The following is a 13,479-nucleotide window of genomic DNA, read 5'->3' as shown; positions in this document are numbered from 1 at the left end:
AAAAATATAGAAATGGAGACCGTGCAAGGATTACTGGCGTCATAATCTACGAGCAGAGCCCGAGCATTATCGTGTGCCCAATATCCAGGGATCTCCAATGAAAAATACTGTTTTCAATGGCATAGCTTATAAAGACATGCCATCACATTAAAATATCTGCAATAGTTAGCAGAAAAACTCATACACATGGGACTGAGTATATATAAAAATTATATATTATGCTAACAGTTGTAATTCTATATTACTAAAAAATCATGTTTTTTTTAATGAAATATATAATATTTTTACACATATATGGTAGCCACTTGTGTTCAATATCAACCTTTTTTTCACTATATACTTTCAGTTGAACTGGATTTATAGTTGGAACATGTCACGACTATTATTTTTGATTCTTCAATGTTTGTTGTTTTTTAATTGTGTTAGGGTAAGAATTACTTTATTATTTAAATTTATATATACAGTCAAACCTGGTCTTACAGCCACTTGTTTTATGCATTATGCAACCACAAACAGTTTTTAAATTAAGGATGGCTGCAGAATAGGAAACTTGGTCACTTGAAATAAGTGGTCACTTTTTTCATTTTCTCTTGCCTCAAAACTTAATACAGAGTTGACTGTATGTGTAGCCATTTAATATATTTCATATATTGTAGAAAGTAGGGCTATTTATTGGCACATTTTATTACTTTTAGGTGTATTATTCAGTTTGTAGGAATTAAATTGGGAAATAAGTTGTTTATTTCAGAAAGTTTAAAACAATATCCGATTTCGGGATCAATTATATAACATATTTATTAATAAATTACCTGTTATATCCATTTTGATATCTATTTTTTATTTTGTTTTGTTTTTGAAAGCCATCTTGATTTATTGATTTTTTAAAGCTAAATATGATCAAATCATGAGATCGTAAGTAAATTTTACGATATTAACAGAAACTATAACTTTTTATCATATTGAATGTAGATTGTTAAAATGTTCACACTTACATAAATATTTGTAATGATGATATTAAAATTAGCCGGAGTTAGGCTGTGAACAAGTTGCACTAATTATTAACAAACTATTTCATAGGGTGCGTGAGCAAAACGTCGACTGACTGAAGGTCGACCGTAGAATATAAAAGAAAGGGCTACTCCTAATGGTGTTGTGATATATCCCGTTCAGATATTTTCCGCCTGAAACATAACCAAACAGCACCATTCCTATATAAACTAGCAGTAAGGGGCCCTCTCAATCCCTCTTTTACAAGTTGGTGCTGTTTTCAGTCAAAGGCCGTATTCCGAAATGGGTTGAAACCTACTGCCACTATTTAAGCAATCACTAATAGACCATCCCAACCAATATGTACCCCCAAATATTTGTGCTGTTCTTGGGTACGGATGGCCCCAAAATGGAATGAAACCCACCGACACTATTTAATTTTACCCCCCCTCCATTTATACCCCGAAAGGGCACCTGAAAATTGAGACTGTTTCTTGTTTCATCTTAATTTGAGGCCCGGCAGTACCCAAAATAGCCTCAAATTTAGAGGTATAAATGAGGGTTTGTGAGGGCTCCTTATTGTTAGTTTAAGTAAGGGTGGTGGGGTAAATATCTCGGGCTGGAAATATCGAAAGTGAGATATCGTAGAGACAGTTTTTCATATTTTGAAATATAGTATTTTCAGTTGGATGTTCTATCGTTTTGTCCATTCGACATTTTGTCGGTTGACGTTTTGACCTACTATCATTTCATAGTTGGGTAAATTTAACTTATTAGTCGTATCTTGTGTTTTTTTAACTTTTTTACCCTTTTTGTCGGAAAGGTTGTGATACATAGGACTTTTAAGACAAGACAGGTTGAGATCCCTTTTATATGTTATTTGAGAACTTTGATGAAATACATTCAGCTTATATTAGTAATTCCTAGGGTGTTCCTTCATTGCTGACCCCGGTTTTAAGTGAAAAATACCTTCTACCTGTTCAAATGACCTTTCCCTTAGCGTGATTGCATAGCCATTTCCAAGCGTAGTTCCCCTGCCAAAAAAGTGCACACTGTACGATGCCCCGACGTAAAACTTCCAAAGTTCAACTAGGAGGATCAATAGATCTGGTTCTTGAGGATAGAGTTCATTTTCAAATCCTATAAGATAGAGGAATATTCTGACTAACTAAACCTTGTCATATTTGTGCTCCATTCACATATTCTCAGAGATGTACCTATCGTGGATTTGACTTCTGTATATGAAATTTTAAAAACTGAAACAATGGGCAGCTCACCACAAGAACAGGTAAGAAGAACCTCTTCTCACGGACGAATAATGTCATCCAAAAAGTATATTGCAGTCTTTTATCGCCTATTGAACCCATCATTTGTCCCTAACCTGTTGGAAAATCTGTGTAAGGAGGTTTTTGCTGAGTCTCGACGAGATGTTGTGTCTTGACGAGGTTGAGGAGACACAAACTATTTAAAGGTGGAAAGATCCAGGACAACCGAGAGAAGTGAGGAGAAGGAAAGGCGAGGAGGAATAATACAACGGGGTATTTATAAGAACATCTGTATTCTTATTAATACAAAAACCTACTCTAATACATACATAAAATACACAACTATTTATACTTAAAATCAGGTAAAAGACTGTACTTTACACATATATATATATATATATACAAGAAAATAAGAGAAGAGAACAAGGGGGGAAAACACCAATACATTACAGTTTTGGTTATATCTGCTCTACTTCCCAACAGCCTGTGGCCCGTACGTTGGTTAAGCTGGATCTGGAAGATTTGGCTGAATATTGTGGCAGTCTTAAGGATGGTTCAAATTCAAATTCTGTAGCCAATCTGACAAACCCTGCTATACGTCCTACATCCCTGGATTCAAATCAGGAAGGAGACACAGAGGTCTCAGCTGTTTTTAATAAGAACAATAAAGGACTAAAGAGGGAAATACATAATTTGTAGACAGCATATGAAGTAAGGCATCAAGGTAAGAAAATGTACCGGATTTAAATCAACCAACAATATACTTTTTATTGAGGACCACTGCAAGTACATTGACTCAGGCGCACAAGGGTCTATTATACCAATTAAGTTAGCCCCTCATCTATCCAATAAATCAAATCTCTGTTGTTGCATTTGGAGGTCAGAAATCATTTCAGTGGGAGTTTCTTCAACATAAATATTTTTGGAGGGGACTAAATATTTTTGGACCTTTTATGTTGGTGACCAGGGTGCCGATTTCCTAAGAGAAAAATGCCTTTGCATTGATTTAAAAAATAAATAATTGTTCCTAATATCGCAAACTTTAAAATTTAACAATCTCTCAACCTTTCATCTCTCTTTTGAAGAAAGGTTTATTAAGAATTATCCTGCTTTATTCTCTGATGTTACTGCACATGTACCTCTGAAACACTCTGTTACGCACTATATCATCCCCACTGACCCTCCTCTTTCGCTAAGGTTAGAATACTTAGCGGGTCTAAGCTGACCTTTTTTAAAAGGAAGATGTCTACATTGCTCAAATCTGGTGTAATTCGTCCCTCCTCGTCATCATTCTTCTCGGCTGTACATATAATAGAAAGACCTAAGGGAGGATTCCAATTGTGTGGATACTACTGCCGTCTCAACAGAATGTCGAAACTCGATAAATACTCACTCACATGAGGGATTTCTCACAAAGCTTGGGAGACTTGCGTGTGTTCTCCAAGCTGGACTGTCAAATCCCTTTGAAGCCTAAAGACGGGGACAAGACGTCCATTTAACTCCAGTGGGACTCTTTGAGTACATTTGGATGCCATTCAGATTTTTTAAAAAGAGGGTTTGTCATTCCAACGCTTTATGGAATCGGTCTTGCTTGCAATTCCAGGGATTTCATCTACCTCGAGGACATTCTAGGGGCTTCCTAGTCACTCGAGAAACATATGCAGCTACTATACAAAGTGTTGTCAAAACTGGAGGAAGCCGGACTTCGTCTCTCAGGGGGAAAATGTGAATGGGGTAAACCCACAGTAAATTTCCTGAGACATAGAGTGGCAGCAAAGGGAATTTCCACTTTAAATGATCGAGTAGAAGCGATAAGGAATATTCATCCTCCTAAGTTGTGTAAGGAACTCCTGGCTTTTTCGCAGTATGGTGCAATGCTAATCCAGATCTGTAACCAATCTTGCACAATTCACAGGCAATGTGCATCAGTTGTTGTGCACGGATGCGAAATTTTATTAGGAAGCCAAGCTTGATGGGACTTTTCAGAAAATAAATTATGCACTGTTGGAGTCGACCTTAAAAGTTTTTCGTATCGAAAGTGCGACCCTAATACTTACAACTGCCACCTCGTTGAAAGATATGGGTATATCGTTCAAGCAGTGGATTGATGGCGCGTGGGTTCTGTTAGGCTTTTTGATCAAAATAGCCCACCCAAACACAACATAATTATTCTGCATTTGAGAGAGAACTCCTGGCTGTTAGGGAAGGGTTATCTCACCTCCGTTGGTCCTTAGATGGGTTTCAATTCACAATGTTTACTCATCATATGCTTTTGGTACCGTAGTCCATCCTGGCCTTCGCGACAATTTAAATAATTTGCATTCATAGTAGAGATTACTGCAAGATCCTTCAGAAGTCAGTTAAGTCCAATTTGGCATTTCTCTTACTCGAGGAACTTTTACGTTACCAGTTATTGTCTGATGCTCGAATTTTACGTTTTAAATCCAAAGAATTTATGAACATAAATTTTGAGAATGTGCTTGGGGTCACAAGAAAACTTTAGAGATATAGTGTCCTTTGGAGGGCTAAGGGAAATAATTTTTGAAACCGCACAAAGGCTCTCACATCCTTGCTCAATATTGGTTATATTTTACTACGAAGAACACTAAAAAAAAAATGATCACCGTGATTGGTCTGCAATTGTTGATATCGGTAGCCACCCCTTTATTGGGCTCGATACTATCTGACCTATTGTAATGGATTGTGGAAGTTTCCCACGAATTTCTATAGACTTCCTCAGTTCAACTAATTAAGGAACAATCTCATCTTGTATGATTACATTTCACAACATGTTGAATTGCATTGATCCAAAGGACCATTTCCATTGGAAAGTTTAATCCTTCTTTTTCTTTGTAATGTCACAATATGTTCAACCTTATTTTTAAAAAAATGCTTTATATTTATGACCTAATAGTACTTAGAAAATACAAAAAACAATAATAATTTTTCGTCAAATGTATTAAAGTTTCAAAACTAAGTCCATGATAAAATTCATTTGTGATCAATATATCCATTTAAATATTATTATACTTTGAAACATCTTGGATTCTTAGTTGGAACGTGTCACGACTATTACTATTGATTATTATGTGGTCCATGTATTGTAATTGTGTTAGGCTAAGAGTTATTACATCTTTTAATATTATATATACCGTCAAATATGATCTACATGCCACCTGTTTTAAGCGTATGACCGCACAAAGCGGCCATATACAATTTCCAATTTCAGAATTAAATTAACCTATAATCCTATATTTTCATAGAATTAATAAAGGTTATGTATTTATTCCAAGACTTGAGTTTCTGAAAAAATATAATGAAAAAAAACATCTGAACTTGAAAATTCAGTCACAGTTCAGATGTTTATTTGAGAATAGCTCATAAAAATTAAATAACATCTAAGTTTTATAGTTATAGATATAAATCATTATTTCAAATGTATTTTCATTACTTTTTCAGGCTCTAGATTTACGATTACCCCATCATATTAAACCTAAAAGCTATGATATCCAAATCAATCCACAATATGAAGAAACCAATAATCTATCTGGAGTCGTCCAAATTGAAGTTGAGTGCATTATGGAAGGGTCTAAAAATATAACTTTGCATGCCAAATTGATTAATATTACACATATGAACATAATTGAAAAAGTTTCGCAAAATGACATAGAAATTATGAAATCATCAAAAGGAGAAAATGGTACAGACTTTGTTATTATTCATTTATTAAATAATCTGCAAAATGGATCAGTTTACATTCTGACGATGAATTACACTACAATAGTTGATAAAACGATTGATCCATATGTTAACTTTGTTGGAGGAAACCAAAGTACTAAGGGATTTCTTTTTGATAAGTAATACATTTATATTTTATACCTATTTGAGTAAGTAGAAATAATTTTGAAATTTAACAAGTTCCATACTTAACTATAGTTTTACTGTGAGCGGTTCTTAAAGTGAGAGTAATAGTTCCAAGTCTTTTCTTTTTACTTTAAATTTGAAGATAATTTGGATTTTTTGTTGTTGAAAAAAATATTTAGCAATGTCCCTTATTTTACGTTAAAGTGCAGGTGCTAGGCAAAACTGATTTTACTGTGAGCAAAGATGAAATAAAGAACCCTTATTTATTGCCAAGGTGAGGTTTTTTTTATATTTGATAAATATGTTAAACAGAATTTTTTATAAGAATGCCTTTATTCAAGACTTTCTTATTTTTTTTACCTAATGATCTTTTTTTTTATAAGCCAGAACATTAGTTCATTTTTGAAAATAAGCATTGCCCCTTATATTGTGTCTGAAAGAACGGTATAAACTTTAAAACGCCCTTTACAAGGCATCATTTTTATAAATATAATAGTAAACTACCTACTTCAGTTCACCAATGGAATTAGTTGTGGATCTATAAGACACGAGAATAATCTGCCATTATTATTAATAGGTTTAATTAGATAGTGTATTACGAATGGCAAAGACATCAATCAAGGCTGATATCTATGACGACATAATTTAGCATATATTGTTGTAGATAAGATTGTTATAAGAGACGGCTTTTGTGTCCGATTTGGAAGCGCTTTTAAGATTTACTATACGCTATAGTTTATCGCAATCTCTAGCAAAGTCTCTCCAGGTGGGGTTTTTATACTAACCACATTTTAACCAAATTTAACCTCTTCACATAAATAGATTCAATAAATTCAACTACGTGCTAGACATCAAAACTTTGGAACCGTGTCACACATTTAGAGATATCTAATTAATATTAACCTCTTTTAACTTTCACTATGTTTTGATAATATATCCTTTTTTATAGTGGAGTTTACTACACTCGACTGTTACCCATATTTGCACGAACTGTCTTTCCTTGCTTTGACGAGCCAAGTTTTAAGTCCGTATTTAATATAACACTTCGTCGTCCAATAAATATGACTTCCATTTCAAATATGCCTATCAAAAGAACAATTATACCTAAGTACAGTTTTTCATATAGCATGTAAATAAATGTTTACCAATTCTTCACCATTATTTCAATTAGAAATTCTGAGGATATTGTCTACGATATTTTCGACTCCACTCCATTGATGAGCACATATCTTGTGGCATTTGCCATTACAAATTACACAAATGAAATAATTCCCTCAAATAATACTGTGGAATTAAGAATTTGGAGTTCTGAAGAAGACAAGTCAAAAACATGTAGGGCAAAACAGGTTACTCCAACTTTATATAAATATTTAAATGGCTATTTTGGAATCAATCTGCCGATACCTAAGCAAGTAAGTGAACAAATGAATCGTAGGATTCGATCGTAGGTCTTTTTCAAAATTCTTGGGGAGGTAAAGGAGATTAATTTTGTAAAAAGACTTTGGATATGGACAGATCTAAAATACGAATTCTATTTATTAAAGGATATGATTCCAATCCCTAAATTGTATCCAGCTGCATGGGAAAATTGGGGTCTAATAACTTTCCAATCTCGATTACTGTTAATAGAAGAAAATGTAACATCAATTAGGTCTTTGTTTTTAAATGACATAATTCTAATCCTTATATCACATGAGCTTACACATCAGTGGATGGGTAATGTTTGAAATTTAATCATATTTTACAATAAATTGATTGTGTATTTTTTTTTTTTTTTTTTTTTTTTTGTAAATTAGGTAATCTTGTAACTCCATCGTGGTGGGATGAACTATGGTTAAAAGAAGGGACTTCACTTTATATATCCTATTTTGTTTTATCAAGTTTTTTTCCAAATGAGGGCTCATTGGATAGATTTATGATTTTTGTTTTTCAAAAAGCAATGAAAAAGGATTGTACTATCTTTTCTAAACCGATTAAGAGAGAAATAACGACCAACGAACAAATATTTAATATGTTTGATTATATAACTTATAAAAAAAGTGCTTCAATCATTAGAATGATAAGCGGTATCATTGGAGAAGATAAACTTCAAAAGGCTTTCAAGAATATAATGCAAAAGTAGTGAGTCTAATTTGTTCTCATTTTTGATTTTGGATTCTACTTGTAGCTTAATCAAATCTTATACACTTTCTTAGCTCAACTTTAATTTTAATTTTAAATAAAATATATGTATTTTAACAAATATTTTTAAATAATCTTAGTGGATTGAAAAATATTAACAAAGATTTATTTTGGAAAGAAATTGATGGTGTCGTATCTTGTAAAAAACATCTTTTTCCAAAAAAAATGAAATTGGAGGTTTTGATGGAATCATGGTTTAATCAAGAAGGATATCCAGTCATAAACGTGTCCCCAAATTTCAAAAATGGTTCTATTCAGATTTCTCAGGTTTGAAACTTTAATTAATCGCTTAAAAATTGATTTTTAAAATATATAAATCCAAACTATTATTTTGCAATTAGAACATTTTTGTCGCTGGTTCTTCAAGTAAAGAAACAAATGATAATGTTTGGTGGGTACCATTAAAATATAATATCATAAACAAACGCAGAAAACGAATAACTAAACTTATTTGGCTAAATGATACTAAATTGAATCAAGTATATCGGGATGTGGATTTGATGAATAGATCTCATTGTTTATACCCTGTGATTTTCAACATTAATCAAACAGGTACCATAATGAACCAATCATATTTCATTCGTTTTTCTTAACTACTATTTTAAGGATACTATCGAATTAACTACAATGACGAAAATTGGAAACGAATAACGCAATATCTACGTTTTAATTACACAAAAATATACAAATATAACAGAGTTCAATTGGTAGATGACTCATTTAGTCTGGCTATGAAAGGATTCCTCAGTTACCTAGTCCCCTTTAAAATAACTACATACTTGCCAAATGAAGATCAACCATTGATATGGATAACCTTCTTTGAAAAGCTGTCAGACATCACATCAAAAATATTTAGAATTGAACTGCATGACAACATAAAGGTAGGTAGAATAAAAGCGATAAAGAAATGCGGCAAAACAAAGACCCATGACCAATATTTGTCCAAATAGAGTTGCCTACAAAAATAATAACCTAGTGCATTTGAGAGTTATTTTAATTTTTAAACTATAACTAAGTACGAAACTTCCATCAATTCATTTTTTAATAGAATTAACAAATGAATTCTGCAAAAGGCAAGAAAAAATTGCATACCACGCTAGAAAAAGGATTATTAACGTCATTTGTGGTATCTCAGAGGCAACATCTTTCGGGGGAGGGGAGAGGGTTTTCATGTAGCCATTGAAATTCCTTGAAGCTAAAATGCACATGTTACCCCTTTCTATTATATCTTTGAATTAAAATTATTGATATATCATGTCCAAAAGTATCAATCCTTAGCAAGATATACTACATATACATTAAAAAAACTTCAACTCTTAGGTTTATTTACGAAATATAACTCAAAAATTGTTCGATAAATATCAAAAGGAATATCTAGAATCAAGGGATGCCTTGCATAAAAAACTGTGGCAGCTGTCAACTCAATGGTCCTGCAAAATGGACAATCCAAAGTGTATAAATATATCCATCAAGGCAGTTGAGGAATGGATGAAAAATAACACTAAAGTTCCTAAGTATTTTTTTTCTTCAATTGTATAGTTAACTTATCTTAATAAATTCAACTTTTGAAACAAGTGAAGAAATTTTTGAAGCTTTGGTTTGTACAGCAATTCGAAATGGAAACGAATCGGTTTGGAACTTTGTTGCTAGTCAATATTCATCGATTATTAATCCAAATAATATTGTAACAGGCTTAGCATGTTCAACAAATAAGTCAATTATAGAAAAGTAAATATAATAACAGATTAATATTTTATTTCAGGATAGTATAAGTAAATTCACTTAATGTAGATATTTGGACATGACTCGTGAAAACCAAACATTTCATTCCAAAGCAAACATCGTTTTTGAAAAGGTCTGTGAGACCCAAAACGGACGATCTTCATTTTTCAATTTTATTAAAATGTATTATGATGAAATGGAGGAATCGTAAGTTCATTTACGTAATTATCATATGTTATAGGTTCTTCTACATTTTGAGACTGCTCAAATGTTTCCATTTTAAGTCAACAATTCTAAAGATGCGACAATGACACATACATCACGGTTGTTTAGTAGTTGTCAGCTGGCTTCTTTTACCTTTATAAGTATTTCCATCATGAATTGGTTAAATTTGAATTAGCTCTTGTGAATCTGTAAACTATTCCAATCAATTATTAATTAATTATGCTATAGTAAAACTAAAATGGGATTAAAACCATTTGATTCTTTTTTTTCTGATGAAGGGTTTCGAGAAATGTATACGAGTGTATATAGGCAAGGTAACCAACCGTTTTCTTTTCCCTGAACATTTTCCTTTTAAGAAATCTTTCAACGGCATTTGGAAACTTTTTTAAATATAGACTTAGTATGTATCTTCATTATGATTGAAGAAGAAAAGTGGCAAGTTAGCAATGGCAATGCCAGCAGCCAAAACATTTGAAAAAATTGCTTTATAACGACCAAAATCAGTATTTAAACATGATCAATTATATTTTGAATTTTTAAGAGTGTCAAAAGGGGTTGCAGGTTTGATTATATTTACATCAGATCGACAGAAAAGAACAAAAGATGCTGTATACAAGGAGGTTTTACAATAGAATCTATAAACTATTGTATATTTATAGTTAACAATAGATCTTTTTAGCTTATAATTTTAACATAAGCAAACTAAATATCATTTAAGATAGCGTGTTCGCTATAGTCTAAATCAAAAAACTTATTACTCTTTTCTCTTAAAATTGTAAGAATTATATAATATTTATCCTCCGCTCCCTAAAGCCTGCACCAACCAGACCTTGTGACCTTTTATTTATAAAATTATATTGCCAAAGAGACTTCAGTCAAACTTAATAAGAGTTTCTTATCAATTTTTTTTAATGTCTAATTATATAATAAAATAAAAGATATTTTCTTTGTCCTTTATAAAATAAATTGAGTAATATAATAAATACTTCCATTAAGAAAAATAACTCACTATTAATTTTCCCGCTATTCTTCGGCTTTGAATCTTTTGTTAATTTGATCATGGCCCAATAATTGCCTTTGCTTTAATCAAAGTTTATTATTATATAATAGGAAGGATATGGAAGAGTCATTGTATAAAGTTTTGAAACTCTCCAATAACAATACGTGTTTTGATGAGGTAAATACTTTCTAACTCTTTTACCCATTCTTTATCGTATATCTATCTACAGGTTGCTGATTTCATTAAGGAAAAGATAGAGTTTTCTGAATCTGAAATAGAAGAAATCAGAAAACAATGGAACCAGAATCAAGCTGATATCCGAATTGTAAATGACTGGATTCAAACAAAAAAAACTATTATATGATTACACTTATCAACAAACTTTTTGCCCTTGAATTGAAACTTTTAATATTGATTTTAATCTGTTAAAATATTTATATATATATGGTAAAAATCGTTACCTATATAATATAGAATGAAGCTCTTGTGGTGTTTTGCAGTAGGTTTAATTTGATTTAACCTATTTATGTTAGAATGGTTTTGATTATTATTATTTTAAGTTATATTCAAGAAGATAACCTTTCACATATTATGCATGAATGTAAATTAAAATAAAAGTTAAACTCAATTGATAAAAACAGGAATATAGTTATTTAAATATGGTATTTTTTTTGTAAGTCGTGTTAAAAAGACAGTTGCCTTATGAAATAGTATACTCAGTGGCACTTACCTGCTTCGGCATTACATGTACTAAACTTGAAAAGATAATGGAAAGATTAACATAGCCCCTGTGCAAGGATGACATGCAAAATTGTTAAAATAGAACGGACACAGAGATTGAGAAAGTGGGATGGGGATCAGTCAAGAGAAAACCCTTCACCGATTCAAGAGAGAGATGGCTACGATTTCGTCTCTCCAACAAGTCGAAAAAAGAGGAAACAGAGAGGCTCTGCTCATTCTGCAAGGATCGCACGGAGTCTTCCTTCCATCTTTTTTAGGAATGCAGTAGAGTGATACCTTTAAGGGAAATCGTGGAATAGAAAATTAGGGACGCACTGGGAATATAACTAACAAAAGAAGATTGACTGGTGGCTACCGACGACTCGGGCTCACCTAAAGGCTGATGAGGTTATCAAGAAAGTTATTTATATTTTATACTTCGGCCGGACTATAGGCTCTATAATAAAGACGTCAGGACATGATTGGAATAATAAAATCTGTTTGAGAGGTACCATATACTTGAAATTTGGACCAGAGAAGCTAATTAATACGAGGAGTTTATTTGGGTGAAAAACTATCTATTTTTCAGATATGTCACTAATTTTTTTTTTCTCGTTCAATCCACATTTCATCGAAAAAATTGATGTTGGAATAAATATCTGACCAAACCTATTGTTAACATCCCTTTCTAAGTCCGCAAACTTCATTTTAACAAAATGTTCCCTTTTGGGAAACAAATGCTTCTTACAAAATTAATACCTTCAATTTGGTCCAAAATTCGTAAATTTGAGGAAGAAAATAAACAATAATAAGCTCGATTTTGGGCACTCAAAAAAAAAAAAAACAAAAAAGAAAAAATAATTAAGCTCGTTTGTGGGCACACTAATTATAATAATAATAAAGCTCACTTTCCATGACAAAAATAATAAATCGAATCAGAATAATACTGTAAATGTGATTTTCAATTTCAAATCCAAAACAATGAATAATGATGGAGGAGAAATGCGATGTTGGAAAGATGCTCAATCAGCAGTGTCATAAATTGGACTTCAATAGAACGAAAGGGATGCTCGGCAAAACACATCTTCATCTAAACGTTCGTAAGGAGTTGTTGTTGAGAGCTGGTTTGGTGAAAAATTAAGAAAAATATCTACTCAATCAGCAAATATCACAAATATTTATTTGGCAATAACTACGTGAAGACGTTTTTTAAGACTACGTTTTTTTTTGGTGATGGATTGTCCAAACACAAACGAAAAGTTATGGGTGACCATGTGGTCTTGCTGGAAATGGCACAGTTGTTGAAAAAAAGGGTCACAACGTCGTGCCAGGACAATTTGTCGTACTAGCATCAAATATTAAAAAACGATCACACAACCCACACAAATGTACGTTACAGTTTTAGAAACAGGAGATGACTTAGATTTTTCTATTTGTGAAACACCTAAAAGGTGGACAAGTAGCAAACTGATATCTCTGGTGTGTACCAAATCCATGATTCTGGATTTTCTGTCC

General features: G+C 32.3%; 1 protein-coding gene and 1 non-coding gene across 2 annotated transcripts; both read left to right on the top strand.

Moving 5' to 3' along the window:
• Positions 1-354: 354 nt before the first annotated feature.
• Positions 355-11,882, top strand: LOC121114314 (aminopeptidase N). Its single transcript, XM_040708237.2, has 14 exons — positions 355-427; positions 5,712-6,109; positions 7,066-7,224; positions 7,288-7,528; positions 7,661-7,832; positions 7,913-8,237; positions 8,378-8,564; positions 8,639-8,849; positions 8,904-9,178; positions 9,618-9,811; positions 9,873-10,025; positions 10,089-10,226; positions 11,355-11,421; positions 11,474-11,882. The coding sequence occupies exons 1-14, from the start codon at positions 371-373 to the stop codon at positions 11,606-11,608; spliced, it is 2,712 nt and encodes a 903-aa protein (XP_040564171.1). The 5' UTR covers positions 355-370; the 3' UTR covers positions 11,609-11,882.
• An 84-nt stretch (positions 11,883-11,966) lies between these two features.
• LOC121115548 (U6 spliceosomal RNA) lies at positions 11,967-12,077 on the top strand. The gene has a single exon (XR_005863591.1). It is a non-coding gene; the product is annotated as a U6 spliceosomal RNA (small nuclear RNA).
• Positions 12,078-13,479: the final 1,402 nt, after the last annotated feature.

Source organism: Lepeophtheirus salmonis, chromosome 3 (assembly GCF_016086655.4).
Source record: "Lepeophtheirus salmonis chromosome 3, UVic_Lsal_1.4, whole genome shotgun sequence".
NCBI classification, from domain to species: domain Eukaryota; kingdom Metazoa; phylum Arthropoda; class Copepoda; order Siphonostomatoida; family Caligidae; genus Lepeophtheirus; species Lepeophtheirus salmonis.
This window is presented reverse-complemented; position numbering and strand designations above follow the sequence as displayed.

What these genes read in the sequence shown, in the direction of transcription:
- LOC121114314 (XM_040708237.2), top strand. Translation starts at nt 371, where the DNA reads ATGTCACGACTATTATTTTTGATTCTTCAATGTTTGTTGTTTTTTAAT. An exon ending in AAGGGATTTCTTTTTGATAA is followed by an intron (nt 6,110 to 7,065) that starts GTAATACATTTA and finishes CCTTTTTTATAG; the next exon opens with TGGAGTTTACTACACTCGAC. An exon ending in GTTCTATTCAGATTTCTCAG is followed by an intron (nt 8,565 to 8,638) that starts GTTTGAAACTTT and finishes TTTTGCAATTAG; the next exon opens with AACATTTTTGTCGCTGGTTC.